This window comes from Sapajus apella, unplaced genomic scaffold (genome assembly GCF_009761245.1).
Source record: "Sapajus apella isolate SASKATOON/1434 unplaced genomic scaffold, GSC_monkey_1.0 scaffold2, whole genome shotgun sequence".
Taxonomy (NCBI): Eukaryota; Metazoa; Chordata; class Mammalia; order Primates; family Cebidae; genus Sapajus; species Sapajus apella.
In genome coordinates this window covers 26,952,794-26,979,570 of record NW_022436942.1, presented here as the reverse complement: position 1 = coordinate 26,979,570, position 26,777 = coordinate 26,952,794, and the positions used below count along the sequence as shown (strand labels likewise).

General features: G+C 54.3%; 2 protein-coding genes and 1 pseudogene across 8 annotated transcripts; 1 reads left to right on the top strand and 2 right to left on the bottom strand.

Annotated features, from left to right (window-relative positions):
• The first annotated feature begins 2,487 nt into the window (after window positions 1–2,487).
• On the top strand, window positions 2,488–12,113 carry TROAP (trophinin associated protein). Of its 5 annotated transcripts, XM_032294455.1 has the most exons (16): window positions 2,488–2,704; window positions 2,958–3,106; window positions 3,199–3,391; window positions 5,491–5,648; window positions 5,737–5,874; window positions 6,066–6,148; window positions 6,656–6,708; window positions 7,514–7,635; window positions 9,224–9,352; window positions 9,455–9,538; window positions 9,689–9,748; window positions 10,135–10,269; window positions 10,422–10,850; window positions 10,947–11,316; window positions 11,602–11,795; window positions 11,958–12,113. In XM_032294455.1, exons 2-16 carry the CDS (start codon window positions 2,963–2,965, stop codon window positions 12,003–12,005), a joined length of 2,340 nt encoding a protein of 779 aa, XP_032150346.1. In that variant the 5' UTR covers window positions 2,488–2,704; window positions 2,958–2,962; the 3' UTR covers window positions 12,006–12,113. The 5 variants fall into 5 exon arrangements, with proteins under 5 accessions (XP_032150346.1, XP_032150332.1, XP_032150341.1 ...); XM_032294441.1 differs by having other exon boundaries at window positions 10,947–11,795; XM_032294450.1 differs by having other exon boundaries at window positions 10,422–11,316.
• On the bottom strand, window positions 3,782–4,374 carry LOC116562305 (annotated as a pseudogene). The gene has a single exon (XR_004273873.1). The product of XR_004273873.1 is annotated as a prefoldin subunit 5 pseudogene (transcript).
• A 622-nt stretch (window positions 12,114–12,735) lies between the features above and the next one.
• C1QL4 (complement C1q like 4) lies at window positions 12,736–26,155 on the bottom strand. Of its 2 annotated transcripts, none has more exons than XM_032294408.1 (2): window positions 16,260–17,974; window positions 12,736–13,562 (listed from the first exon to the last, which is right to left on the bottom strand). In XM_032294408.1, exons 1-2 carry the CDS (start codon window positions 16,794–16,796, stop codon window positions 13,383–13,385), a joined length of 717 nt encoding a protein of 238 aa, XP_032150299.1. In that variant the 5' UTR covers window positions 16,797–17,974; the 3' UTR covers window positions 12,736–13,382. The 2 variants fall into 2 exon arrangements, 1 of the variants encoding a protein (XP_032150299.1); XR_004273860.1 differs by lacking the exon at window positions 16,260–17,974 and adding an exon at window positions 25,849–26,155 and having other exon boundaries at window positions 13,491–13,562.
• Between the last annotated feature and the right edge of the window lie 622 nt (window positions 26,156–26,777).

The window sequence follows — 26,777 nt, the reverse complement described above, 5'->3', positions numbered from 1 at the left end:
AAAAAAAAAAAAAAAAAAAAAAAGAATATGAAATAACATTCAAACTCACTAGTAGAGAAATGCAATTTAAAATAACTGAGAGTACACTTAATATACCCATTAGAATTGCAAATACTAGAGAGTTGCATAATATTAATTGTTGGAAAGGGTGTGAGGTAATAAGAACTTTCAATAATAATGCTGAGACTGTAAAGAGCTACAGACCTGGGTTTTCTCGTTAGGTTTTAGTTTTCGGGCTTTTTTTTTTAGTGTCTTTGTTATCAAGGCTGGACTCAAACTCCTGGGCTCAGGCAGTCCTCCCACCTCAGCCTTCTGAGAAGCTGAGACTACAAGTGTGTGCCATGCCCAGTTTACAGCTACAGACTTTCTGAAAAATAATCTGGTGCTACTTAGTAAAATTGAGTATGCATATACCTTACCACAGAAATTCCACTAAGAGGAATGTGTTCCAGAGAAATTCTTGAACTGTCTGACAGGGGACTATGTAAGAGATAACTGCCTAGCATTTTGTGTAGAAGTCAGGAATGGGTAAGTATAACAGATGCCTACCATGGAATCCTATGCTATGCAGCAATTATAAGCAATGAATTAGATTATAAGCAGCAATAAGGATGAATCTTAAAAACTGAATTGATCAAAAAAAGTAAACTAAACCCGCCGGCCACAGTGGCTCATGCCTGTAATCCCAGCACTTTGGGAGGCCAAGGCAGGCAGATTACCTGAGGTTGGGAGTTCAAGACCAGCCTGACCAACATGGAGAAACCCTGTCGCTACTAAAAAAAATACAAAATTAGCCAGGTGTGGTAATCTCAGCTTTTTCTAGAGACAGGATCTCACTACATTGTCTAGGCTGCTCTGGAACTCCTGGCCTCAAGCGATCTTCCCAACTGGGGCATCCAAAGTGCTGTGAAGGACCCCTGTAACCCTAACCTGGACAATGTAGCTAGATCCTGTCTACACACACACACACACACACACACACACACACACACACACAAAAATTAGATGGTGGCAGGTGCCTGTAGTCCCAGCTACTTGAGAGGATGGGATGGGAGGTTCCTTGACTCAGGGGGCTGAGGCTGCAGTGAGCTGAGATCGCACCACTGCACTCCAACCTGGGTGACAGTGAGACCCTGTCTCAAAAATGAATAAATAGTAAAATTAGTAAGAGTGAATGAGCGCTGGGATATGTAAAGGGAGGGGAAGGAGTTAATGAGTAACTCCTAGGTTTCTGGCTTGTGTAATAAGAACCCCTGTGAATGAGGGGGAAATTTTGCCAGAGTTCTGTAAACTTGAAAGTGTTTTTCGCTGGGCGCGGTGGCTCACGCCTGTAATCCTAGCACTTTAGGAGGCTGAGGCGGGCGGATCACCTGAGGTCAGGAGTTCAAGACCAGCCTGACCAATATGGTGAAACCCCGTCTTTAAAAAAAAAAAAGTGTTTTTCATTTCCTGTCCCCCCATTAGGGGTTACTCCTTTCATCTTAAGGAGGATATTCTGGGATCTCTCAGCCTCACAGCCCTGCCCACCAATAATCAGCAGGTGAGCCCTCTCTCCTAAGACCTCTAGATTTGCAAAAGGCAACCTGGAGGCAAGGAAACCCCCAGGTGTGAGTAGCCATTCAATTCTGGTGCTGTGGTAACTGAGTTCAAAAACAGTTTTGTTTCCTCTCCGTGAAATGAAGAAAACCTCACCAGACACCTCACTGGGTTCTGAGGCTCCAAGGAGCACATGTTGTTAGGCTTAGTTGGATTCCCTCCAGCCCTCTCCGCCCATTTAAAGGCAGCTCCTTATCCTGGAGACAACGTGAAGATGTTCTCTTTATTTGTTTTTTTTAAAGACAGGGTCTCTCTCTCTGTTGACCAGGCTGGAGTGCAGTGGGGCGACCACAGCTCACTGCAGCCTCAACCTCTCCTGGGCTCAAAACAATCCTCCTGCCTCAGCGTCCAGAGCAGCTGGAACTACAAGCGCACACCACTGCACTGGGACTATTATTACTTTGTTATTACGTTTGTTATTATTATAGAGACACGGGTGGGGGTGGTTTCACTATGTTGCCCACGCTGGTCTCGAACTTATAGCTCAAGAGATCCTCCCGCCTCGGCATCCCAAAGTGCTGGGATTACAGGCGCGCGCCACCGCGCCCGGACGCAGAGGTTTTCTATGAGCCTCTGTAATGGCGTTCCCAAAGCTTGGTGCCATGCCTTGGTCAAGCCGGGTCGGTGGCTCAAGCCAGCCTCCAGCACCGTTAGCTGCCATCAGAACAATCAACTGTTCCCCTAATGCTGCGACTGCCCTTTCCTGCCAATAGTCGGCCCCTCGCCGGTCCCGAGGCCTCGCGAGAACACAACCGCTCCAGTGGAATACTCAGAGGGCTGCGCCTTTCCCGGCCTCAGAACAGCCCCATCCTTCCTCTTTCCCCGCCTTCCAGCCGCGCTCCGCTCTCGGATTGGCTGATTGAGCCGAGGCAGTTTTTTTTTCCTGGCCAGAAAGTGGTTCGACAACTGGTCCTTTTTTTGGCCCCTCCTGCGAAGCCCTCGGATTGGACGGCTGAGTCCTGCTACACGCGCCTCCACGGGTGCGCGGCCGGGCCAATCAGAAGGTTGGCGTATTTTACAAACTGGGGAAGTAGCTGCAGCCAGCAGTAGCTGAGAGTCAGGCGAAAAGCGGAGAAGGCTGGGTCGGCTCCGAGGGGCTCTTGAGAAGGTGAGGCACAGGGTTCTTGGTGAGAACGAGGGCTGCTGGGCTCAGAGGGAGGAGGGCAGTTCGGGACCCAAGGGCGAAAAAGTAGGCTCGTGGTGTCTGGAGGTAGCACCCATAAGAGCGGTCTTGCAAGCGCCGGAGGCTTGTGGGAGCGTGGATTAGGGCAGAGGTATCAGGGATGGAGGACAGGTGCCCCGAGGACTGGTTGATCTTTGATCTCCGATTCTGCCTGTCTTCTTCTCCGTCTCAATTGTAGCCATCATGACCACCCTCCAAGCCACGAAGGATCCCCTCCTCCGGGGTGTATCTCCTACCCCTAGCAAGATTCCGGTACGCTCTCAGAGACGCATGCCTTTACCCACTGTTACATCGTGCGCCCTGGACCAGGAGAACCAAGATCCAAGGGTAAGAGGGGCCTAGTAGGGGAAGACGATAGTCACACCAATAATGTGCCCTAACTCTAAACCCCACCTTTTTGTTCCCCCTCCCTTCCCTAGAGATGGGTGCAGAAACCACCGCTCAATATTCAACACCACCACGTTGATTCAGCAGGCCCCAGGCCGAAAGCCAGGCACCAAGCAGAGACATCACAAAGATTGGTGGGGACCACTCAGCATCGAAACCCCTTGGAGGAGCTCAGGCCTAGCCCTGGAGGTCAAAATGTGGGGCCTGAGCCCCCTGCCCAGACAGGTACCTGTTGGAGCCCTGGGACCACAGCCTCCAAGGCTGAGTAGGGGACTAGGAAGAGTAAAAGTGGGGTTTTGGGATTTTGCACTCACTCCTGCTTACTGTAACAGTCCTGGTCCCAGTTCCTGGAAAGCTCTTTGCTCTTAGAAGGCCTCCCTTTCCTCCAGCAAAATGTCATCTTGCAGGTGTGATGGCTTGTGCCTGTAATCAGCTACTCAGGAGGCTGAAACTGAAGGATCACCTGAGGCCAGGAGTTGGAGACCAGCCTGGGAGACAGAGGGAGATCCCATCTCTTTAAAAAAAAAAAAAAAAAAAAGTCACTTCTTCTGAAGTCTTTTCCAGTTCCCCACATAATAATCAGTTGCTCTGTGTTCTCTTAATACTTTGCAGTACTTTTTTTTTTTTTTTTTTTGCCCAGCTGGCACATTTATTGGCATTAAACACAAGACCCTTCCCTTTCCAGCACCAGGAATCCACACCCAAAGGGTGTCCTTCTGCCCCATTTCTGCAAAAACTCTCAGGCCTTAGCAGTAGCCTGAGCTGCCCCCAGGGCTGTGAGCTGCTGAATCTTCTGGCTCATCATTTCCATGACAGCCTGTTTCATGGTCTGCTTCTCCTGGAGAGCTGGTTGGATTTTCTCCATCTGCTTGGTTAGAAAATCTATCTTCCTCTTGAAGAAGTCCTTGGCATCCTCAGCTGTCTTCTCTACATAGTACCCAGTTCCCACATCGATGAGCACATGCTCCACATCATGCAGCTTCCCAGGGACATACATCCTCGTTGCTCTTGTTCAGCACGTTCAGACAGTCCTTGGCTTCCACATACTTGGTCTGTACCACTTTGTGTTGGGCAATGGACATGGACAAGAACTCCACTTCCTGGTCCAGCTGGTTTTTGAGCATTTCTAGCTGCAGCAGATTCAGCTCCGTGATGTTAATCGATTGCGCCATGTTGAGAAGGAGGACTAACGAAAAGCTGCAATACTTCTTTTATAACATGTATATACCTTGGCTTGAGTGTTATCTGTCTATAGTTTGATGATAGCTTCTTGAGGATAGGGGCTTTGTCTTATTCTTTTGGGGCCCCAGTGCTTAGAATAATGTCTTATGTAACATTCTACAAACATTTGGCGGCCAGGTGTGGTGGCTCACGCCTGTAATTCCAACACTTTGAGAGGTCAAGGCAGTAAGATCACTTGAGCTCAGAAGTTTGAGACCAACCTGGGCAACATAGTGAGACCCCAACTCTATTTTCTCTCTTCTCTTCTCGAGATAGTTTCACTCTAGTCCTCAGGCTAGAGTGCAGTGGTGCAATCTCAGCTTACTGCAACCTCCGCCTTCCAGGTTCAAGCGATTCTCATGTCTCAGCCTCCCCTGAGTACCTGCCACCATGCCTGGCTAATTTTTGGTTTTTGTTGTTTTTTATTTTTCTGAGATGGAGTCTCACTGTCACCCAAGCTAGAGTCCAGTGGCACTATGTCAGCTCACTGCAAACACTGTCTCCTGGGTTCAAGCAATTCTCCTGCCTCAGCCTCCAGAGTAGCTTGGATTACGGGTGCCTACCACTCCCAGTTATTTTTTTTTTTTTTTTTGAAATGGAGTCTCGCTCTGTTGCCCAGGCTGGAGTGCAGTGGTGCAATCTCAGCTCACTGCAACCTCTGCCTCCTGGGTTCATGCAATTCTCTGCCTCAGCCTCCCAAGTAGCTGGGATTACAGATGCCCACCACTACACCCAACTAATTTTTGTATTTTCACCATCTTGGCCAGGCTGGTTTTGAACTCCTAACTTCATGATCCACCTCCTCGGCCTCCCAAAGTGCTGGGGTTACAGGTGTGAGCTATTGCACCAGCCAATTTTTATATTTTTAGTAGAGACAGGGTTTCACCATGTTGGCCAGGCTGGTCTTGAACTCCTGAACTCAGGTGATCTGCCTGCTTTGGCCTCCCAAAGTGCTGGGATTATAGGCATGAGCCACTGCACCCAGCCATCTATTTCTAAAAAAAAAAAAGGCCAAAATCAAGGTGACTTTGCTAGGGTGCCTCTGCCCTCAGCCTTCCCCCTTCCTGTTCCTTCTCACCTTTCCTTCTCCTCTTTCCTTGCAGAGGCTCCAGGGGCCATAGAGTTTGTGGCTGATCCTGCAGCCCTGGCCACCATCCTGTCAGGTGAGGGTGTGAAGAGCTGTCACCTGGGGCGCCAGCCTAGTCTGGCTAAGAGAGTATTGATTCGAGGAAATCAGGGACGCACCACCCAGAGGGGCCAGGTAATGAAACAGGATGTGAGGGGACCAGGTTGGGGGGCGCTGAGGGGGGCATCCTGAGCTGTGCTCATGGTCCCTGTTGGTGTCCCAGGGTGTTCGGGCCTCTGCATATTTGGCCCCCAGAACGCCCACCCACCGACTGGACCCTGCCAGGGCTTCCTGCTTCTCAAGGCTGGAGGGACCAGGACCTCGAGGCCAGACTTTGTGCCCCCAGAGGCTACAGGCTCTGGTGAGTGCCCTTGAGGGATTGATACTTGGTGATTCTGGGAGCTTCTTCCAGGGACAAAGCTGGGCTCTGGGAGAGGAGGTACCTAATGATGAGGCAAGGGATCCTATGCGGGGAGATGGGGTTGGTGGTGAAGCCTGAGGGTTTGGGGTCCACCTCTGATTCTGCTTTCATCTCTTGCTCCTGTGGATCAGATTTCACCTTCAGGACCTTCCTTTCACCCTTCCACTCGCCCCAGTTTCCAGGAGCTAAGAAGGGAGGCAGCTGGCAGCAGCCGGTGAGAAAGGAGAGGGTGTGGGAGAAGGTTATCTGGAAAAGAATGAACCAGTGTCTGATACAGGACTCCCCCAGAGTTGGGGCCTTCTAGTAGCTTTAGGACTCCCCACCAACTCAGGAGGGGAAGCAAGGAACCTATGACTGCCTGGGATGAGCTCTTGGAATAGGGTTCAGGCCTTCACAGCCAGGCCTCAGTGTGACATCAGTTTCCTCAAGTCATGGGGGGACAGGTAGGACAAAAATCTCTTTTGTTTAGTGGCTAGATTATAGACTGTGGCAATAAATGGGATTTGGGCTTAAATCCTAACTCTTACCACTTTTACTAGTTGTGCAAGCTTGTCTTCACCTCTCTGAGCTTTGGTTTCTTTGTCAAGTGATAATAACATTTGTACCATCATTAGAGGTTGTCATGAGAATGAAATCAGACGATGTTTGTAAAGCACTTAGCACATGCGCAGCTTATGCTTGGTACTCAGTGACTGCTGGCTACTGTCCTTATTGTCATCAGGACTTCCGTGAGCCAGGCCTCAGGATTGCTCCTGGAGACCCCAGTCCAGCCTGGTGAGTGTGTCTGGCTGTGGGGAGAGCACAGCGGTAGGTGGGCTGCCTAAAGCAGGGAACAAGACCAGAGAAAGCTCAGCAGGCTGGGAGAGGGCACGAGGAAGTGGGAGGCGGGAGGCTAGGTCAGAAGGAGAAGGAGACGAGACTTTCTAGATGGGCCAGAAGTTGGCACAGTTTCACTTGTGTCAAAGGAGATGGTCTCCATTTCTGCCCTCTCTCTGCTACTTCCTGCAAGATTTATCTTCCACTTGCTGTTTATCCTCAGTCCCTAAGTGCCATCACCACAATCCCAGCCTACACAGACATTCAGATTAATAAGTGTTTACTGAGATAGTGTTGGGTGTTGAGGGACTGCTGGATGGGTTCCTGCCCCTAATAGTGCAATGGGGGCTATTAAACTAGTATACCAGGCCGGGTGCAGTGGCTCAAGCCTGTAATCCCAGCACTTTGGGAGGCCGAGGTGGGTGGATCACGAGGTCAAGAGATCGAGACCATCCTGGTCAACATGGTGAAACCCCGTCTCTACTAAAAATACAAAAAATTAGCTGGGCATGGTGGTGCGTGCCTGTAATCCCAGCTACTCAGGAGGCTGAGGCAGGAGAATTGCCGGAACCCAGGAGACGGAGGTTGCGGTGAGCCGAGATCGCGCCATTGCACTCCAGCCTGGGTAACAAGAGCAAAAAAAACTCTGTCTCAAAAAAAAAAAAAAAAAAAACTAGTATACCCTCTTCAGAAGTTGCAGAACCCTGTGCCAAACTTTGGTGGGTGTTCTAGACTCTACAACAAATGTCCTGTTTCTTCCTAGCTTTCTCTCTTCCTAAAGGAGAACATGAGGTTGTCACTCACTCAGATGAAGGAAGTGTGTCCTCCCTTGGTCTGGCCCAGCGAGTACCATTAAGAAAAAAACAAGAAATGACACATGGCAAGGTAAGACATGACTCTCCTGGGCTGAGGGATGGGAGGTGTGGGAGGTGCCTGGGAGAATTTCGCAACAGCAGCCGACGCTGAGGGTTGTGTGTAGATCCAGGCAGTCCTGAGCCTTGGGATCCTCTTGGGTGGGTTTATCCCAGATGCACCCAGTCCCTCTCCAACGTGAGACTGACCTATCTTTATCAGATGTGTGGGGTCTGAGGTGGAAGCTCACAGACTGGTACGTATTTTTATCACCATCAGATCAGTGCTAAGGGTGAGATAGATCTGACACTAGTCAGCCATAAGCATTCATCCCTTCGCTCCACAAATATTTGCTGAGTAGTACCACCCTACTGAGTGCCAGGCACTGTTCAAGGCTCTAGATATACAGCAATAAAGAAATTCATATTCTAGAAGCGGGAGACAAGAAATAAACACATGTATAAAATAAATAGTATGTCGGTGATAAGTTCTCTATTAAAAATAATAGTAAAAAGGCAATAAAGGGGAATTGGGAGCAGGGGAGTTGGTATTGCAATTTAAAATAGATCGGTTGCCAGGTGCAGTGGCTTACACCTGTAATCCCAGCACCTTGGAAGGCTGAGATGGGCAGATCACGAGGTCAGGAGTACGAGACCAGCCTGGCCAACATAGTGAAACCTCATCTCCGCTAAAAATACAAAAATTAGCCGGGCATGGTTGCACATGCCTGTAGTCCCAGCTACTTGGAGGCTGAGGCAAGAGAATCACTTGAACCTGGGAGGCAGAGGTCATAGTGAGTCAAGATTGTGCCACTGCACTTCAGCCTGGGCAACAGAGCGAGACTCCATCTCAAAAAAAAAAAAAAAAGATGGGTCAAGGAACTGTGTTTTTTGTTTGTTTGTTTATTTTTGAGACAGAGTTTCGTTCTTGTTGCCCAGGCTGGAGTGCAATGGCACGATCTCAGCTCACTGCAACCTCTGCCTCCTGGGCTCAAGCCATTCTCCTGCTTCAGCCTCCCAAGTAGCTGGAATTACAGGCACCTGCCACCATGCCCAGCTAATTTTTGTATTTTTAGTAGAGATGGGGTTTCACCATGTTGGCCAGGCTGGTCTTGAACTCCTGACCTCGTGATCCTCCTGTCTCAGCCTCCCAATTCCTGGGATTACAGGCGTGAGCTACCATGCCCAGCCAGGGTCAGAGAACTCTCATTGAGAAGATGGTGTTTAAGTGAAGACAGGGGTTGGAGGAGTGATACATGTTGATATCTGGGGGAACATTCCAGACTAAGAGAACTGAAGAGGCAAAGGCCCTGGGGAGAGAATGTACCTGGTGTGTTTGAGGATCAGCAAGAAGAATCCAGTGAGATTGAAGCAGAGTAAGGAGAGCGGTAGGAGATACGGTTTTAGTGATAACATGATCAGATTGGGTAAGGACTTGTACACCAGTGTAAGTCCTTGGCTTTTCTTGGAATGAGTGGAAAGCCATGGGAGAGGGGATGATCAATAAAGTGACATGATTTGACTTAGGTCTTAAAAGAATCACACCGGCTGCTGTAGTGAAAACAAGATGTAGGAAGACAAAGGGGGCAGGGGTCACTCTTCCACCTTTTTCTTCTTCACAGGACAGCCTTGACTACCACCTGATGTCCTCCCCTGCCCCTGTGTCCCAGCGCTTGCCTGGCCATACAGTGCCATGTCCATCACCCTTTGGACGGGCTCAGCGTGTACCTTCCCCAGGCCCTCCATCTCTGGTTTGTGTCAACAACTCAGGGCGGGCAGGGGCAGAACAGTCTGGCTGGAGGTCCTTGCTAGGTCTGGGTTTTCCCTGCTCAGCCACCCACATCTCTCCCCAGAAATCATGTTCAGTGTTGCGGCATCTCACCCTTCAACCTAAAACCCGGTTCACACACGTGCCATCAACCCCCAGAGTTCAGCAGGTAAGAGAGGGCATGGGAAAGTGGCTGGCATAAGCCATGGCTAGGGGAGAGAGGAGATGGATGGGTACAGGAGAGAGGAGACAGAAGCAAGAGGAGGTTGAGTGCCATATGTGGGTGTCCAGCCTTGCTGACATCTCACTTCTGTGCCAGGCCCAGTGGCTGAGTGGTGTCTCCCCTCAGTCCTGCTCTGAAGATCCTGCCTTGCCCTGGGTAAGTATCAGAAGCCTCCCCATACTGAGATCCCTTGCCCTGTGCTGCCAGCCTGGAGGCCCAGGAGTTTGAGGCATGTGTGCTTTCTGGGCCAGGCATGGGATCACACCTGCCTTCAGGAGGCTGAGGTGGGAGGACTGCTTGAGCTCAGATCTTTGAGACCAGCTTGGGCAACCTAGTGAGACCCTGTCTCTACTAAAAATTTAAAAAGATTAGAAAGTGCTCTCTGGAAAAGCTGCCTAACTCTCCCTGCTTCTTGGTGCCCCTCCTAATGTATGTCTAGGGCCTCTCAGGGGCTTTGATCATTCCTCATGAGGGTGGGACTCAGGCTGGTCTTTCTCCTGCCCCAGCCTGGCTTTCTTGTGTGCCTTGTTCTTTGGTGACAGGAGCAGGTTGCAGTCCGGTTATTTGAACAAGAAAGTTCTATAAGATCGCTGGAGGGGTCAGGGAAACCACCTGTGGCCACTCCTTCTGGATCCTACTCTAACAGAACCCCCAGCCTCCAGGAGGTGAAGATGCAGGTGAGTCTGTGGGGTGACAGCTTTGATGTCTATTGAACAATAACTGGGCTGGGGAAGAGGGAAAAGAGATGGGGGGTCAGGAATAGGACAATATGAGTAGACTACTGTACCCACATCTTGATGTCACACTGGGGTGTTCTCTCCCACCACAGCGCATTGGGATCCTGCAGCAGCTGTTGAGACAGGAGGTGGAGGGACTGGTAGGAGCCCAGTGTGTCCCCCTTAATGGAGGCTCCTCTCTGGATATGGTTAATCTTCAGCCCCTGCTGACTGAGATTTCCAGAACTCTGAATGCCACAGAGCATAACTCTGGGACTTCCTACCTTCCTGGACTGTTACAACACTCAGGGCTGCTAGAGCCCTGCCTTCCAGAGGACTGCAGGGAACCACAGCCCTGCCCTCCAGCAGAGCCTGGGCCCCCAGAGGCCTGCTGTAGGAGTGAGCCTGAGAAACCAGGGCCCTCCCTGCAGGCACAGCTTGAGGTACCAGAGTCCTGCCCTGCAGCAAAGCCCAGGCCCCCAGAGGCCACCTGTAGGAGTGAGTCTGAGACATCAGAGCCCTTCTCCCAGGAACAGCTTGAAGTACCAGAGCCCTGCCCTCCAGCAGAGCCCGGGCCTCCAGAGTCTGGTAGGAGTGAGCCTGAGACATCAGAGCCCTTCTCCCAGGGACAGCTTGAGGTACCAGAGCCCTGCCCTCCAGCAGAGCCCAGGCCTCCAGGGTCCTGCTGTAGGAGTGAGCCTGAGATAGCAGAGCCCTCCCCACAGGAACAGCTTGAGGTACCAGAGCCCTGCCCTCCAGTAGAGCCCGGGCCCCTTCAGCCCAGCACCCAGGGGCAGGCTGGACCCCCAGGGCCCTGCCCTAGGGTACAGCTGGGGGCATCAGAGCCCTGCAGCCTAGAACATAGAAGTCCAGAGTCCAGCCTACCACCCTGCTGCAGTCAGTGGGCTCCAGCAACCACCAGCCTGATCTTCTCTTCCCAACACCCACTTTGTGCCAGCCCCCCTATCTGCTCACTCCAGTCTCTGAGGCCTCCAGCAGGCCAGGCAGGTAAGGAGTTGGCTGGGAAGGAATGTGAACATGGGAGGTCCTCATCTCACTGTGAGCTGTGCCCCTGCCCTACCCCTACCCCTGCCCCAGGCAATCCCATGCTTCCACTGCTTCCATACCTTCCACCCTGCCCCAGCCTGGCTCTCCCTCAGGAAGCGGGGAGGAGCTGCACTTCCAGCCTTTTGCTCCCAAATGGCTTGGTCCTGGGTGGGGGAGGAGGAGAGGAAAGGACATGCTGGAAGTATAGGACCCCAGAGCCCCCTCTAAACTCTCCATGGCCCTCAGGCCCCAGCAGCCTGGCCCCTCGAACCCTAGCCCTGAGGCAGCGCCTCAAAGCGTGTTTAACCGCCATCCACTGCTTCCACGAGGCTCGTCTGGATGATGAGTGTGCCTTTTACACCAGCCGAGCCCCTCCCTCAGGCCCCACCCGGGTCTGCACCAACCCTGTGGCTACATTACTCGAATGGCAGGAAGCCCTGGTGAGACTCCAACCCCCAGCCTAACTGTGGCTGCACAGTGAGCCTGATGGCAGGTGGGGGGCGGGGGCAGGGGGCCACCTGGGCTCCTTCACAAAGAGGTCAGCAGGAAGGCTTGGCTACAGTGCAAGGTTGGCTGGGCTGTGACAAGTTCTCTCTCTCCAGTGTTTCATTCCAGTTGGTTCTGCTGCCCCCCAGGGCTCCCCATCATGAGGCACCACTCCTGCGCTGCGTCTTCCTTTTAGCCCTTATTTATTGTCGGTCTGCCCATGGGACTGGGAGCCGACCACTTTGTCCTCAATAAAGTTTCTCAAGTATCCATGTGTCTAGCTAATGAGTTCTAAGTGTTCAAACAGGCCAGCTACTGTTACTCTCCCGTTGCCCACATGGTGGCAGTGTCCTCCAGCTCAGAGTCCAGCCCTGGGCTCTCAGGATCCCCCAGGCTCCCATCCAGAAGCCATCCTGAATCCTGAAAGGAAGGGAGGCATCCCACTCCCGCCTAGCCCACAGCCTCGAAAACTCTGTAAATATGTTGGCAAGCAATTGTGGGATCCACTCTTCCTCTCACTCCTTGAGAGCAGTCCCACTTATATGCAGGAGCCCTCAGGTACTCCTTCACCCCCTAGAGCTCCTCTTCTACCTGCATTGGGCAGAAGAGCAGAAGCACCAGACCCAGACCTTTGGAATCTTCCCTTGTTAGTGTCACTCAGGTTGGTGTCTTCCTCCACCTACACCGTGAGGCCCTAAAGCTCTCCTGAAGCTAAGACCCTCCCCCTTCCTTTCCATAGCAGAGTAGAAGCCTCTCCCTTTCCCGCCAGAGGCAGGCCTAAACCTTTGCCTCTGGCAGGGACTGACAGCCCGGTAGGAGCCCTTCAGAGGAATGATGGAAATGGCCAGCCACTTTCCCCCCAGTCTATGCTCCAAGTTAAGCAGCCACACACAATCCCCCAACCTCACTTTATTGGAAGAGGCAGCAGCAGCTGTAGCCCCCGGGCCTAGCCCGGATGGGGGTGGAAAGGGGACTGTACAGAATGTGTTTTAAATGCCAGGAAAGAATTCACTGGTCCCTCCAGTTCACAGGAAGGCTGCCAAGGCTGGAGCCTGAGCATGAAAGTGGAGATGAGGGGAGGAGGGGGTGGTAAGGGAAAGTTATCAGGATCGAGAACCTGGCTACCCTGTCTTAATGTCTTCTTTTGCCTAAATGGGCTCCTCCTGTTTCTTTTATTTCCCTCACAAGCTGCGGGGGCTTCCCTCGGCTTTCTGGGCCTCTGGCCCTGCTAGTGAAACTGCTCCCCATCTCTATACAAAAGAGAGAGCCACGACCTCTGCCCCTCTGGGGTCCAGCGGGCACTTGGGTGCGGGTAGTCCCTCTGGAAGTCGCTCTGCTCCTCCGGCCGGGTCTCCTCCTCCTCCTCCTGGTCATATACCCTTGAGCACCAAGAGTCCGCCCATTTAGGCCGCCTCCGGGAACGAGAGGGTCCACCCCTCCGGCAGGCTCTCAAAGGGCGGGGTGGCGCCTCGGGTGGGGCAGGCTGGAGGTGGGTGAGGACAGGAGCGAAGGGAGGATGGGGGACGCGGGGCGGGGCCGGCTCAGTCAGGGTAGATGATGAAGCCGGAGAAGGTGCTGTACTTGTTGGTGTTGCCGCCATGCACCTTCCCGCCGTCCAGCTTGATGAAGACCTCGTCGCCCACGTCCAGGTGCAGAATGACGCTGTTGCTGGCGTAGTCGTAGTTCTGGTCCGCGTCCTGAGCAATGGCACTGGCCCGGACCTAGCGAGGGAGAACAAAACAACCCGCTCATGCTCTGTGTGGAGCTGGAGCGATGAGAGGGGTCGGGGCGGCTGGGCGTGCGAAGGCTGCAGGGCAGCGGCACTGGGGGCTGGGGAGGACCAGGGAGAGTAGGACGTCGTGGAGCTGCCCCGGCTCTGCCATTCACTAGCTGTGTGACGCGGGGCAAATTCCGCGCCTTTTCTGGACTTCAAGTTGACCTATAAAATGAGGGATAGGGCCGGGCGCGGTGGCTCAAGCCTGTAATCCCAGCACTTTGGGAGGCCGAGGCGGGTGGATCACGAGGTCAAGAGATCGAGACCATCCTGGTCAACATGGTGAAACCCCGTCTCTACTAAAACTACAAAAAATTAGCTGGGCATGGTGGCACGTGCCTGTAATCCCAGCTACTCAGGAGGCTGAGGCAGGAGAATTGCCTGAACCCAGGAGGCGGAGGTTGCGGTGAGCCGAGATCGCGCCATTGCACTCCAGCCTGGGTAACAAGAGCGAAACTCCACCCCCCCCCAAAAAAAAAAAAAAAAAAAAAAATAGTAAAATGAGGGATAATAATAGAACCCACCTCATAGGATGTTAGGATTAAGTGAATTACATGGTGTGTCCAGAACAGTGGTTTGCATTCTTAAATTAATTTTAATGCATTTTCACATTCTATTCTCATTTTAAAAATAAAAGCCACGCCTGTAATCCCAGCACTTTGGGAGGCTGAGGCAGGTGGATCACCTGTGGTCAGGAGTTCGAGACCAACCTGACCAACAAGGCGAAATCCCGTCTCTACTGAAAATACAAAAATTAGCCGGGTGTGGTGGCAGGTGCCTGTAGTCCCAGCTACTCGGGAGGCTGAGACAGGAGAATTGTTTGAACCTGGAGGCTGAGGTTGTAGTGAGCCGAGATCGTCCCACTGCACTCCAGCCTGGGTGACCGAGCAAGACTCCGTCTCAAAAAAAAAAAAAAAAAAAAAAAAAAATTAAAATGTGCCTGTAGGATAATTTCTAAAATTCTGAACCGGCTCGGAGCTCCTCTCAGTCCTCATGGAGGGTTGGCTTCCCCGGTGGTGGGGCATAGGTGTGCCTGTGCGAGTGTAGGGCTCGGGCCGTGCAAAGGTGCACTGTTGCGCTCTTGCCTGTGGGCGCAGATTTCCCGACCGAGCACCCGCTGGTGCCCAGGCGTGGGAGTCGCCTTCTGCCAGAACAGGAAGCCCTTCCTCCCCTCCGGGCTCATGGCGGTCGCTTCGGGCCTCCTCCAGCCCCCCTCTTCCAGAGTCCCACAGGGACTGGTTATTAACTCATTAATTATTCATCATTATTCTAATCACTATTTACCGTCTCCAGGGCCGCAGCGCCCGCTCCGAGGAATACAGAGTGGGAGCTGCACGGTCCCTTCCCCCTCCGAAACCCGCACGATGCTTTAGTTTCACACTCGCCCCTCCGCCTCCTCCCAGATACCCTGTATAGACCAAGCACACCTACTCGGTGTCATAGGCAGACCAACACCACTCTACTCTCACACCTTCGCACTCAGCACTCACACTCCCTGACACACTCTCACCCCATGTGGACGCACACTCACTCCCTTTCCTTGGGTTCCTGCGGCAGCCCCTCTGGGATGAGACCCCAAAGCAGGTCTGGGGGCAGGCAGGCCCTGCAGCGGTATTAGGCTCCCGCAGGCCTAAAGCTCCTCGGTCGCCACCACCCCCTTCACACAGGGTACTGAGGTCACCACTCAGCCCCAACGTCCCCCTTCGGCCTGCACAGCTCTGGCGCCTTCTCCCACCCGACCCCACACCTGCGGCCTCTGGTTCCCACTCTGTATGAAATTTCGGTGCTAGAGCTTAGTCCTTGGGGCTATTCCCCCGAAACAGAGGCGACAGTGACTTCAACTACCCACAAGGGCAGGGAGCCGTGGAACCTGAATACTGAGAGGTTGCTAGGGAGAGTGTGGGGCCTATAGGACCAAGCCAGGGTCCAAGGCTTTTTTACCTGTCCCTTGCCTCTTCCTCTCCCAAATTCATTCCTTCCAGTCACCTGGCTGACCTTTGAGCTGCCAGGCCACAGACTCAGCTGAAAGCAAGGCTGTTCTAGGCCCCCAGCCTGGGGTGAGCAGTAGGACAGCTGCTTGGCAAGTGAAACGAGCAAGCGAATGTTTTCTTCCTTTTTACCTTTTCCTCAAGCACCCAAGCTGAATGTCCCCAACATGGGAAAGGCTGCTGACTTCCTACTCCCTGTGACACAGATTTCATTCTAATTCAAAGGAGCCTAGACTCTAGTTAGCTGGTACAACGCGAGGCTGGGAGACCCAAAGGCCAGGGAGGGCCTCCGCGGAATAAAAAGGATAGCCCAAGACAGGACAAGAAAAGAGGCGAATTGGCAGGGCGAGACACCAAAGACATCTGGTGTTGCCCATAGTTGCAATGCGAGTCGCAGCTGTAGAGACACACAGGTTTGAGTCCTGAGTTCTAATTCCAACGCCATTTCTACACTCCGTGAGGCCCTAGGTAGGTGGTTTTCCTTCTCTAGGCCCCAATTTCCTCTGTGGGTTAATGAAGCGATCTATCGCTCTTGGCAGCCTGGGGTTCCTGGATTCAGTGAAGCCGTTTCGGGCAAGGATCTCAGGTTGTGGGATGAGTGTCGAGAGATCTAGAGAGCGACCAGTCTGAGCTGGGCTTGGGGAGGGGCATCTCACCTGTCCGTTCTTCATCAGGTCTGCCCACATGCTGGTGCCGTCGCCGCCGCGCATGAGCACGTGGTAAGCGAAGAAGTAGACGCCTGGCATGGGGCAAGTAAACTTGCCGCTGGCTGCTTCGTAGGCGTTGCCCACATTGGTCACCACGTCGTCGAAGCGCAGCACTTCGTATCCCTCGTGGGGCCGCCGCAGGCCCGCGTAGAAAGCAATGCGAGGCACGTAGCCGGCAGGGGGCGCCACCCCGCCCGGACCTGGGCCTGGAGGACCCGGGGGGCCTGGTCTGCCGGGCTCTCCCGGCGGCCCTCTTGGACCTGGAGGCCCCGGGGGCCCCCGCAGGCCAGCTTTCCCGCGCCTGCCCACCTCTCCCTTGGCGCCCGGCGGAAAGGGGGGCACGGAAGCAGGTGCGCCGTCGGGGCCCGGGCCTCTGGGCCCATGCGGGTCACAAACCATGCGGCAGCGACCCAGCATCTCGTAGTGAGCTGGGCCGCGGGAGCTGTGCACCAGCAGCGGGATGGCCACCAGCAGCAGCAGCACCATGGCCACCCCGACGGCCGCGCCCGCCACCCTCTTGCGGCGGCTCAGCCGCGACGCGGCCAGGGCCAGCAAATCTTCCTCACTCTTGGGCGCAATGGCTGCCGGGGCCCAGGGCTCTCCGCGGGCCCCGGAGGCGGTGACCCGCCTTGGGCCAGGGTCTGCACTCCCCCGACGGCTGCCCCCCGCTCCCCCTACCCTGCCTCTGCGGCCTCGCAGCTGCAGTGCCGCTCCCCGAGCAGTCAGTCGAGGGGAGGCCCCCAGTGGGCTAGGTCAGGGGTAGCTCCCGACGGTTCAGAGTCCCTGGTCCTCTAGTACCCTCCCATTCAGTCCTAAGGATCCTGGGCACCTGAGATCCGCGGCTTCTCGGACGACTGCTTTCTTACAGATCTGAGATGCCTGCTCTCCAGACTGCTGCTTTCTCAGGGATGGCTGTGCCTGGGTCCCAGGCTGCCCAGACAAACCGCTCTTGGCTGGAGCCGGGACTACTCCCCGCGCTCCGGACGTCCCAGGCTCTGAGCTGCGGGTGCTGCCCACCGTGCACGATCTCCTCGTAGGTTTTGCGCCCTGCCTCTTGGCAAGCACCGACTCACCTTGCTACCCCTGCCGCGGCCCCAGCCCCTGCTAGAGCCCTGGCCCGTGCCTCTCTCCTCTCCGCATCCCTAACCTTCCTCCCCTCCCTCCCGGGCGGCGATGCGGGTGGTGTGAGTCGCCGCGCGGCGGGAGCCACTATAAGCGACTGGAGGCGGAGCGACCCCTGGTGCCCAGAGTGGGAAGCGCGGGGGCGGGGCAGGCATCGGCCCCCACCCACGTCCCCGCCGGTTCTCTAGGTTCCTTCCCGACTCTGAGCAGGTTCTGCAGGGTTTGGCGGCCCCCATCCTATCTTTACTTTCAACCTTTACCCGGAGTTTGGCATCCTCAGAGCCCAGAGGAAACCCAAAACAGCGATGGGATAAAGAGGGGTCAAGATACAAAGACGCAGAGATGACAGGGGTAGATTCCCTAGTTAAAATGAGGGGGAGTGACCTCACAAACAGAAAACAATGTAAGAAGGGCTAGAAAAGATAGAAATTCGCCACCCACACCCCTCAGCGCCCGTGACCGAATAACATGGAAAAGGGTTCAACTGATACTAGTTGGCCTGAACTGGAAAAGGCAAATCTCTAGGTACCCCCACCCCCATCTCTCAGTATTGGGGGCGCAGAGCAGAGAGAGAGAGAGAGAGAGAGAGAGAGAGAGAGAGTGTGTGTGTGTGTGTGTGTGTCTGTGTGTGTGTGTGTAGGGGGAGAAAGAGAGAGAATAAGAGAACAGACCAGCCCGAGGGAGCAAGCAGGAAACCGACAAGAAAGCAGAGAAGGAGCGACAGAGAAATCAAAGAGAAGGAAAGCCAGATAGAGATGCAGAGACAGAGACAAAGCTTCGAAGAGACGGACTGACAGCCCCAGAGGGGGAGAGGGAGAGACAGAGACAGAGGAAGAGAGACGGAGCCGGGACAGGTTGACAGATCGAGAGAGAAATGTAAATGGCGCGCTGCAGAGAGACACCCAGGTCCGTGTTTGGACTCCAATGTGACATATCAACTGTGGGGAAGACGCGGGGGCAGGGCGGCTCTGCCAGCAGTGCTAGGCTCTGGGCCTGTGCATTGTGACAGTGCGCTCCAAAGTGTGGAGGTGGCCATGGGATCCTGGCCCTGTGTGTCCCTGGGTGAGTGCGATTGTGGATTGTGTCTTTTGTGTATGTATGTGTGAGGGCTGTTTGTAGGGAGGGATTTGTATTTGTCTTCCTTTTAGTCCCTAAATTTGGAGCCCACAAATACCATTTTTCCTACCTGGGGACTGAGAATGAGGGAATCTACTGGGGAGAAAGGAAGTCAGAAGACAGCTGGCATCTCATTTGCCCTGCTCAGCTTACCGAACACCACCCTGCCCTGGTCCCAGACTTATTCAGTCCCAGGACTCTGCCCCTTCCTCCTTCCTCAAGAATTTGTTGTTAGATGAAATCCAGAAAAGTTGGACCCCACATAATGGGTATTTGGAGTGGGGGTTGAAGTGGTCATGCAAATTAATATAAGTAAAATGCAGATTACGTGCTAGGTACCCTCCCGTAAGAGGGGACTGTATCTGTCTTTCAGAGAGGCCAAGAGGGAACACAGCCTTTGCTAGATCAGAGTCCAGAGAAAAAGCTATTGGCTGCATCCTTTCTTAGGGCCTGGGCCCTCTAGGGAAAATGTCTTGCTCCCAGGGACCACAGAGGGTAGGAAAACAGGCTTTAGGACTGGTGAAAGTAGGGGCGTTTGGAGACCCTGGAAGTGAACAGCTGCAAAGGCCTTTTAGAGACCAGGATAAGCCAGGACTGTCATGTATGGGAATAAACTGTGTAAAATGGAGGGCACAGGGCACACCAGGGCATGATTATTGGATGGAAAGTGATTTCCTCCTCTCTTGTTTTCTGTACTCCTTCCTTGCACCACCTGACCCCCACCTCATAATGTTGCTGGGAGAGAGAGGTTGCTGAGGCTGGGCCTGTGTTGGGAGTAGGGGAAGGCCCCTAGATGTCTGCATGGAGTGGGAGAGAAAGGATTGGCAGTCAGTGGGGGAGGGGCCTCCTCCTCCAACCATAAATACAAATTTTATTCAAGGTCTTTGTCGCCATTTGTCTTCCTCGGGGGGCTGAGGGCCGTGTCAGCCCTGTGCATGTCTAATTCCGGATCTGCTCCCCCAGGCTGGATGATGGATGGATCAGAGAGCGGGCACAGGCTCACACCAGCCTCCCCTGCCTGGTCCTCAGGCCCCATCCACCCCAGGTCCTGCCACTCCTCTCCTTCCCTTTGAGCTCCCTCCACTCACCAGAGGCCCCCTCTGCCCAGCCCAGCTCCCCACTCCCTCATTCTACTTACCAAGGCCCCCTTTTTAAGTCCCTCACCTCAGCCCCTTTCAGGTCCCAGTCCCCTTCTCTCTAGAGCTTCCCCTCTTCTCCTATCCCCAGCCCAGGCTGTGAGCTGTGGTGACCAGCAGGGCTGCAGGCAGCAGAGGATCTGTGTGGTGGGGGGAGCCGGCTTGGCTTGGCTCACAGGGAGCTGAGGGGCCAGCTCCATGAATTTATTCATGTTCTGTTGCTCCTTCCCCACACTCTGGAATGAAGCTGCCAGCTCACCAGGTCCTTATTGCTTCCCCTGCAGCTGTCACATTCTGCCGAGAAGGGACCTGGGTGGGGCGGAGGCCAGCCTGCACACCTGGGGCCAGAAGCCAAGTGTCTGGGCTCCGGGCAATGCTGGGGCCCAGGCTGGAGTCTGGGACAATTTACCCAGAACTCCTCCGGCAGCCACACTGGGAGGCCCCAGGGAGCTGGTGTGGTTGGGAATGGGAAGTAGGTAGAGAAGGTTGTGCTGCAGGACAAAGAAGGGGCAGTGGAAGAGGTGGGCAGAGCTGGCAGGGGGAGGGGAAAGGGGGGAAGCCTTTAACAGTTTCCCGGGCTTCCGCATTTAAAGCTGAAGGCAGCCTTCACACAGTCCAGTCCGAAGGCTGCATTAACCTCTGTCCTTGACTCTGCACTAATCCTGACCCTAACCCCTATTTATATACTTGACCCCTCTTCAATCCTAAAATGAATTTTACCTCCATAAACTGACCCTAAATGGAATGCCTCCCTCACCTGACCTGGAACCCAGGGGTCTCCCCAGAATTCCCCCCAGGGCTACAGCTAGGTGTGTGTCAGAGTTCTGAGGACCAGACTCTGGATTAGCATGTGATTAGCATATGATTTGCATGTAATATGTGCCTTCTACTCTGCGGAAGTTTTCATGTTAAAATTTTATGAAGTCTAGTGGAAAGGTCCTGGCTCCTTGAAAGTTCTCCCTTTCTGTTCCTTCTTGTCACTGACCCAGACCCCCCTCAAGGGAAGAAAGGGGGTGAAGAGGCGAACAATAGTGGGCCCTTGGGAGGCAAGGCTCCAGCAGTGTGATATGCCTCCATCACTTGCATGAGCCTCAGTTTCCTCATCAGTAAGAGAAGAGAAACCTCCTCTCTGCCTGATACTTTATCAAGATCTAAGGAAACACTTTTTTTTTCCCTTGCACTCTCTCCTTCCTCTCTTTCAGGGCCAGTCACAGTGTGGTTCTCCTTGTTCACTCTCACATTCTGGCTTTCAGCTCTCACATTGAAGATCACACAGATCTGGAAGCAACCTGGGTTGCCTGGTACCAGTACAGCTAGTGCTCGACTTACCACCACGATTGGTTCCGACAGACCGGTTGTAACACAATTTGGTTGTAAGTTGAGTAGCCTATATGTACAGTACTGTGAAATGATGTTATAAAAATCTTTAAGTCATATTTTATCATAATTTTCTTTCATTATTGTTATATATCATAATTTTCTTTGTTCATTTTATGCCATTTGTATCATCTCTACACCATCTTGTTTCTTATTTTTACATTCGTCAGGTTTAAGTAAAACACTGCATTACCAGTACAACTGGTTTAATATTTGCAAAACATTGTGGTCATAAAGTCGAATGGTCGTAAGTTGCATAGGCCGTAAGTCGATCAATACCTGTACTCTAGTATGAAGGGAAGGGAACATTGCCCACACGAGGGGACAGGGGTCTGCATGGAAAAGGAAACAACATTATTGAGTGCATATTGTATTTTAGGGTTTTAACATGCAACTGCTCATTGCATCCTCACAGCACCCCTTAGAGGTAGATATATTGTCCCCATTTTACAGGTAAAGAAATGGGCCCAGTAAGGGGAAATGGCTTGTCCATTATCACCCTGTAAGGGATAGTCCTGGAATTAGAGTTATGACCTCCTGGCTTCCTTCTCAGTTCCCAAGAGGAGACAAATGGCATCCAAAGCAGTGGAAGGGTGAGAGAGGCGAGCCAGGAGTGGGCAGTGAGATTTGAATTACTTCCAGGAGATTTCTGTATGTGAGGCCAACAGGGTCGGGTGTTGGCTCCGTGTATCCTCCAACCCACACCCTGTCACTGTCAAGCCTGACACTCAACAGGTGCTCAATTGTTGGCTAAAGGATGGCCAAAGTTAGTTTCAGAGAACTGAAGGATGGTGGAAGAGAGGGCAGATAAAAGGGAGGAAAAGGAAAACAAAGCAAACCAAGGAAAATTTGCTTAAGGGACAAAAGGGAAGACTGAACTGTTCTCCCATTGCAGCTGGAAAAACTGTCCCAGCCCAAGAAACTCTTCTTGGTTTGCCTCTGTGCAGAGACTACCTGCTTGCCTCTGCCATCAGGCAGAGAGTGAGTGCAGGGCCAGGCGCAAGGCTCCCACTCATCAGCCAGTGCCTCTGGCACTGAAGCTCAATGCAACCTTGAGTTCAAAAAGCATTGCACCAGGGCCCACAGGGCTGAAGAGAAGCTCCTGGCTGCCCAGAGAGTGTGTAAAGACTGCTTCCAGGGTGTCTGTCAGTCCAGAACTGTTGCTGATTTACTTCAGCAGCCCTCCATCCCTGGCCAGGTGTTGCTCCTAGCCCTTGCCTCCTCCACCTCCCTTTGCACCACCCTCTGCCTCTACGGCTTGCCAGCTCCAGCCTCTAGTTAATGAAATGTGAGGATCGGCTGCACAGAGAGCTGTCAGATCCCTCATTTCTCCGCTGGGATATTGACTCCGGCTGTGGGAGACCGACAGGTGAAACAGACAGGTGAAAGGAGGCAGGTGGGGTGCAGCAAGCCAAGGTAGGGGCCCAGGCTGCTGAGAGCTCAGAGCCCAGGAAGTAGTGCCAAGCTCCAAGTCTCAAGGGCTTGGCTAAGCAGGGAAGGCCCTAGGATGCTCTTTCTGCTTGGGATCCCCAGCTTTTCTCTGACGAACAGGAGACTTAATGGCCCCAACCCACCACAACCGGACCCGGATCGACCCCGAACTAGCACCCGGTGAGAGCTGGGCTTCAGTGAGCGCCACGTGCAGCGCCTCGGAGCCGGAGACCGCGGCCCGGTGTTTCCTCCCATCTCCTTCCATTCCTTCCCTCTTGCTCCCCCTCCCTCCTGCACTCCCTCCCCAGCGGCCGCGGCCTTTATTAGGGATTCCGCGGCTGTCGGTCCCGCCATCCATCCTGTCCGCCGGCAATTAGGCGGCCAGACAAAGAGCAGCTTCGGATGGATGAGGGTCCCGGCGGATCGGAAATGTGAAGGGTCAGCGCTGCCGCCCGCGGCGCACCCCGCTCCCCCTTCCGCATAATCACCGGCCGCCCGTCACTCAGCCGGCCGCCCGGGGAGCTCCCGGGCCCGGGCCGGGAGAGGGCAGGTGCGGTTGTAGCCTAGGCGCGCAGGGCAGGGCGAGAGCGTACCTGCGGCAGGGGCACCTCCCATAGGGCAGCGGAAAACTGCGGCCTGAGGCGTCTAGCAGAAGGGCGGAGGGGGTGGAAATTATGGCCCCGGGCGCTCCCAGAAGGGAAACTGGGGCTGGGGGCTTGGGGCCTCCCGGTGGGGAAGAGGGAACAAAAGCTGAGAAGACCGGAGGCCCGAGGTCCAGGGCGCCCCCTGCTGGGAAGCTGGGGACCGACTTAGCCCTAGGGGTCCGGCAGGTACAGATGGAACCAGGCCCAGGGCGACCCCTCCTACGGAAACCAAGGTTTCTAGCCTGGGGCGCCTCCTACCGACTTTGAATGACACTGCGCTTCTATGCCTGCTCTGTTCAGTGAAATCCAACCCATCCGCGTCCACTCAAGAGAGGCTCCAAGTCCTGGCGAACCCGAGGGGAGTCGAGAGGGAGTCCAAGGAGTCCAGGTTTTACTGCAGATTCTTTGGTGCTAGCTCCCAGCTGACAAATCAACATCTCAATCTGACAATTAGTGGTCGAGATGGGGGGTGAGGGGCTCTCACAGCCCAGGCTGCTTAGCCCTCCCGGCGGGTGGCAGAGAGGTGGGCGGTCCTGGCAGTGATGAACGACTCCAGGGGGGCCCGGGGCCCCGAGCGCGCATTCATTACTCTACTGACAGGCGGGTGGCAGGCCGGGCGGGCTCCGAGTGGACGTGCTGGGAAAGAGGCCGGTAGCAAGTGGGGGCTAAGGCAAGCGTTTAACAGCCCCACTGCTCCGTCTGCCCCTGGTCCTTCGCCTTGACCCTGGGACTTGACTTCCTTGAGCTTGAGCTCCCAGTTGTTGGAGCTGACCCTGGCTGGGACGCAAGGGCGGGGACCCAAGTCCTCTTCTGGGGTTAGGTGATTTAAGGTCTGAGATGTCAAGGAAGGGTATTAGGCAGGTCTCAAGACTAGGCGCTTCGGCCTGACCTCTGAGAAATTGTGCGTGACTGTGCACTCAGAGATGGTGTGTGTGACAGAGATTGATGAGTGTGGATCGCACGTGGGAGTCAGTGACTGTGTGTGTCAGTGCCAGGTATGTGTCAGTATGATTTTGTCAGTGGAGATGTAAGATTCCGGTCTGAGGATGAGCCACCACCTCTCCCTGTGTGTCTGTCTCCCCACTACCCCCCAGCTGGCTGTCAGCTCTGTCTCCAGTTGTGGAGGAAATGGCAGTGCACACGGTGACAGCTGAGGTGTGCTGCTGGGGTGGGGGGTGGGGGTGGTGCTAGATGTTAACTGTGAGAGTGCTGGTCAGGACAGCTGCTCCCTTCCAGCACCTTCACCACTATCATCCCTACCCCAAGGGTCTTGAAAGTGGTGGATGGTTTTTTTTGTTTGTTTGTTTTGCCAAAGTTTGGACACCTAGTTGCTGTGCCCTGGGGAAGAAAGTGATTACTGCCATAGTTCTCTAGCCCATGCCCCTACACATACACATACACCGTCTCCAATATAAGACATGATCTCCAACCCATGTGGCCTCCCTAGGCTGGTGGTGGCCAGAGAGGAGTTGGTAGATGTTGAGCAGACACCTGTGTGATGCTCAAGAAGAGAGGGGCCGACCTTCAGACCTCCAAGGCAGCCTACCTCTTTGGAGCCTGTACTAGCTGCCTCTGGGACCCTAACCTTTTGGGTCTCAGGTCCAAGTTAGTTAGTAGTTTACACCTTGGGAGAGTAATACTAACTGCACTCTAATTCTTCTAATTACTCTCTTCAGTTTGGCTTCATCTCCACTCTCATTCCTCATTCTCAGAAACACCAAGAAGTTGAACCTGGCCTCCTTCTCAGTCCTGAACCTCCTGGGTCTACAGAGCAGAGAGCTGGGGTGACTCTGGATCTCTGGCTCCCTGTTTTGTTCAGCAAGACTCCTTCCCTTTGCCTTACTGTTCCTTGAGGCTAGGCTATCTCCTGGAACTTCTGTATCTTTATCTTTATACCCTTCTCCTTCTCCTCCTCCTCCTCCTCCTTCAGAAGGAGTCTTGCTCAGTCTCCCAGGCTGAAGTACAGTGGCACAATCTCGGCTCACTTCAACCTCTGTTCAAGAGGTTCTCCTGCCTCAGACTCCTGAGTAGCTGGGACTACAGACACCTGCCATTACACCCAGCTATTTTAATTTTTTTGTATTTTTATTAGAGACAGGGTTTCACCATGTTGGTCAGGCTGGTCTCGAACTCCTGACCTCAGGTGATCCACCCACCTTAGTCTCCCAAAGTGCTGGGATTACAGGCAGGAGCCACCGCAACTGTCCTCTGTACCCTCCTTTGTGTCTGCATATTTCCAAATTCAGGAATCTTCCAAATTTTTCTTCCTACATTTTGGGGGCGCTCTCTTTGTTCCTCTTGGGGCTCTTCTCCCTAAGAATACAACAGCCCAGCAGAATACCCCATGGAGATTGGAGTAGAAGGAGAAGGAGGAGGGCTTTCTTCCCGACCCCATCCAGAGGCTATTGCTAACCCAAGGATAGTCACACCGTGTCAGGACTCGGCCACGCGCGGGTCACTTCACATTCTAGGCACAGACGCTTGGTCGATGCCCTGCTGTCCATCCCTCCTCCCAACCGCCCTCCTCCTGGCCCCCGCCCCCTCTGCCCGCCTGGAAAAGGCAAATTTGACATTTTTAAATCCCGAGCCTTAGAGGGATCGATGCGGCCCGGGGGCCCCGCCCGGGGTCGATATTCCTGATTGGGAAGCGGCCGCTGCGCGGAGCCCGCGTGTAAATCACCCAGGCTGGGGGAGGGGGCGTGGGGAGCCTACCACGTCCCAGGAGCGCAAAGCCAGGAGGGGTCGGGACCCGGGCGGAACCCGAGGGCAATGGAATGAGAGCGATAGGTCTTAGAGGACCGGAGAGATGCCCGCTCAGGGCCTCCCCCTCCCCCGCTCAGCTCTGCCAACTCCCCCGGCCGGCTCTAGTCTCGCTTCAGCGGCCGCTACCCTTCGTTGCCCCTGGAGCCGCTGGGGAGGCCAGTGTCAGAGCCAGCCATGCGGCGGCTTCTCGCCGGCCGCTCCCGCGGGGCCGGGGCTTCGGCGGCTGCTGTCACGGAGCCGACAGGCCGGGCGGGCAGGGAAGGGGCGGGTGGCGGGGAAGAGGCGGCGGAGTGAGGCTGGATCAGTGCTGGCACTCAGTGGGCGCGCAACATATATTTGCCAAACTGAGAGTCTGGGACATCAAACGGCGCAGGGCAGGGGGTCGGAAGGCACAGGCGGCTAGGAGATGACCCAGACTGCGTGAGAGCGGAAGCCTCACTTGCGGAGGAAGGCACTCGAGGTTGCTCTGGGGACTGCTGGGCTGGGAAAGACCACCTCAGCCCCCGCTGGGGAGAACCGGGTAGTAAAGAACAAGACAGAATGGAGCAGGCAGGAAAGTTTGAACCCCTCCTACAAGCACCTCCTCCACCCCCGCCTCCGATCCTTGTAGCGCTCCGCTGGGGAAACCGAGGCAGCCGAGGCTGAGAAGGGCCAAGAAGGTTAAAAGCAGGGTCAGCGATGAGGCTGAGGCAGCAACCAGAATTCCCGCGTGGTTTCTGGATTCCCCCGCCCACGCGGGGCCCGTTTGCCGGTAAATGCACCACCGCGCCCCCCACCACAGCGCAGACCCTTTCCTCTCGCTACAGCTCGTCAGATCCCCCACCTCCCACTCTGCGCCAGCTTATAGAACAACAATTTGGGGAAAACAATCCGGGCCG

What these genes read in the sequence shown, in the direction of transcription:
- TROAP (XM_032294422.1), top strand. Translation starts at nt 2,963, where the DNA reads ATGACCACCCTCCAAGCCACGAAGGATCCCCTCCTCCGGGGTGTATCT. An exon ending in CCCAGAGGCTACAGGCTCTG is followed by an intron (nt 5,875 to 6,065) that starts GTGAGTGCCCTT and finishes CCTGTGGATCAG; the next exon opens with ATTTCACCTTCAGGACCTTC. An exon ending in TCGAATGGCAGGAAGCCCTG is followed by an intron (nt 11,796 to 11,957) that starts GTGAGACTCCAA and finishes CTCTCTCTCCAG; the next exon opens with TGTTTCATTCCAGTTGGTTC.
- C1QL4 (XM_032294408.1), bottom strand. Translation starts at nt 16,796, where the DNA reads ATGGTGCTGCTGCTGCTGGTGGCCATCCCGCTGCTGGTGCACAGCTCC. An exon ending in ACCTGATGAAGAACGGACAG is followed by an intron (nt 13,563 to 16,259) that starts GTGAGATGCCCC and finishes CTCCCTCGCTAG; the next exon opens with GTCCGGGCCAGTGCCATTGC.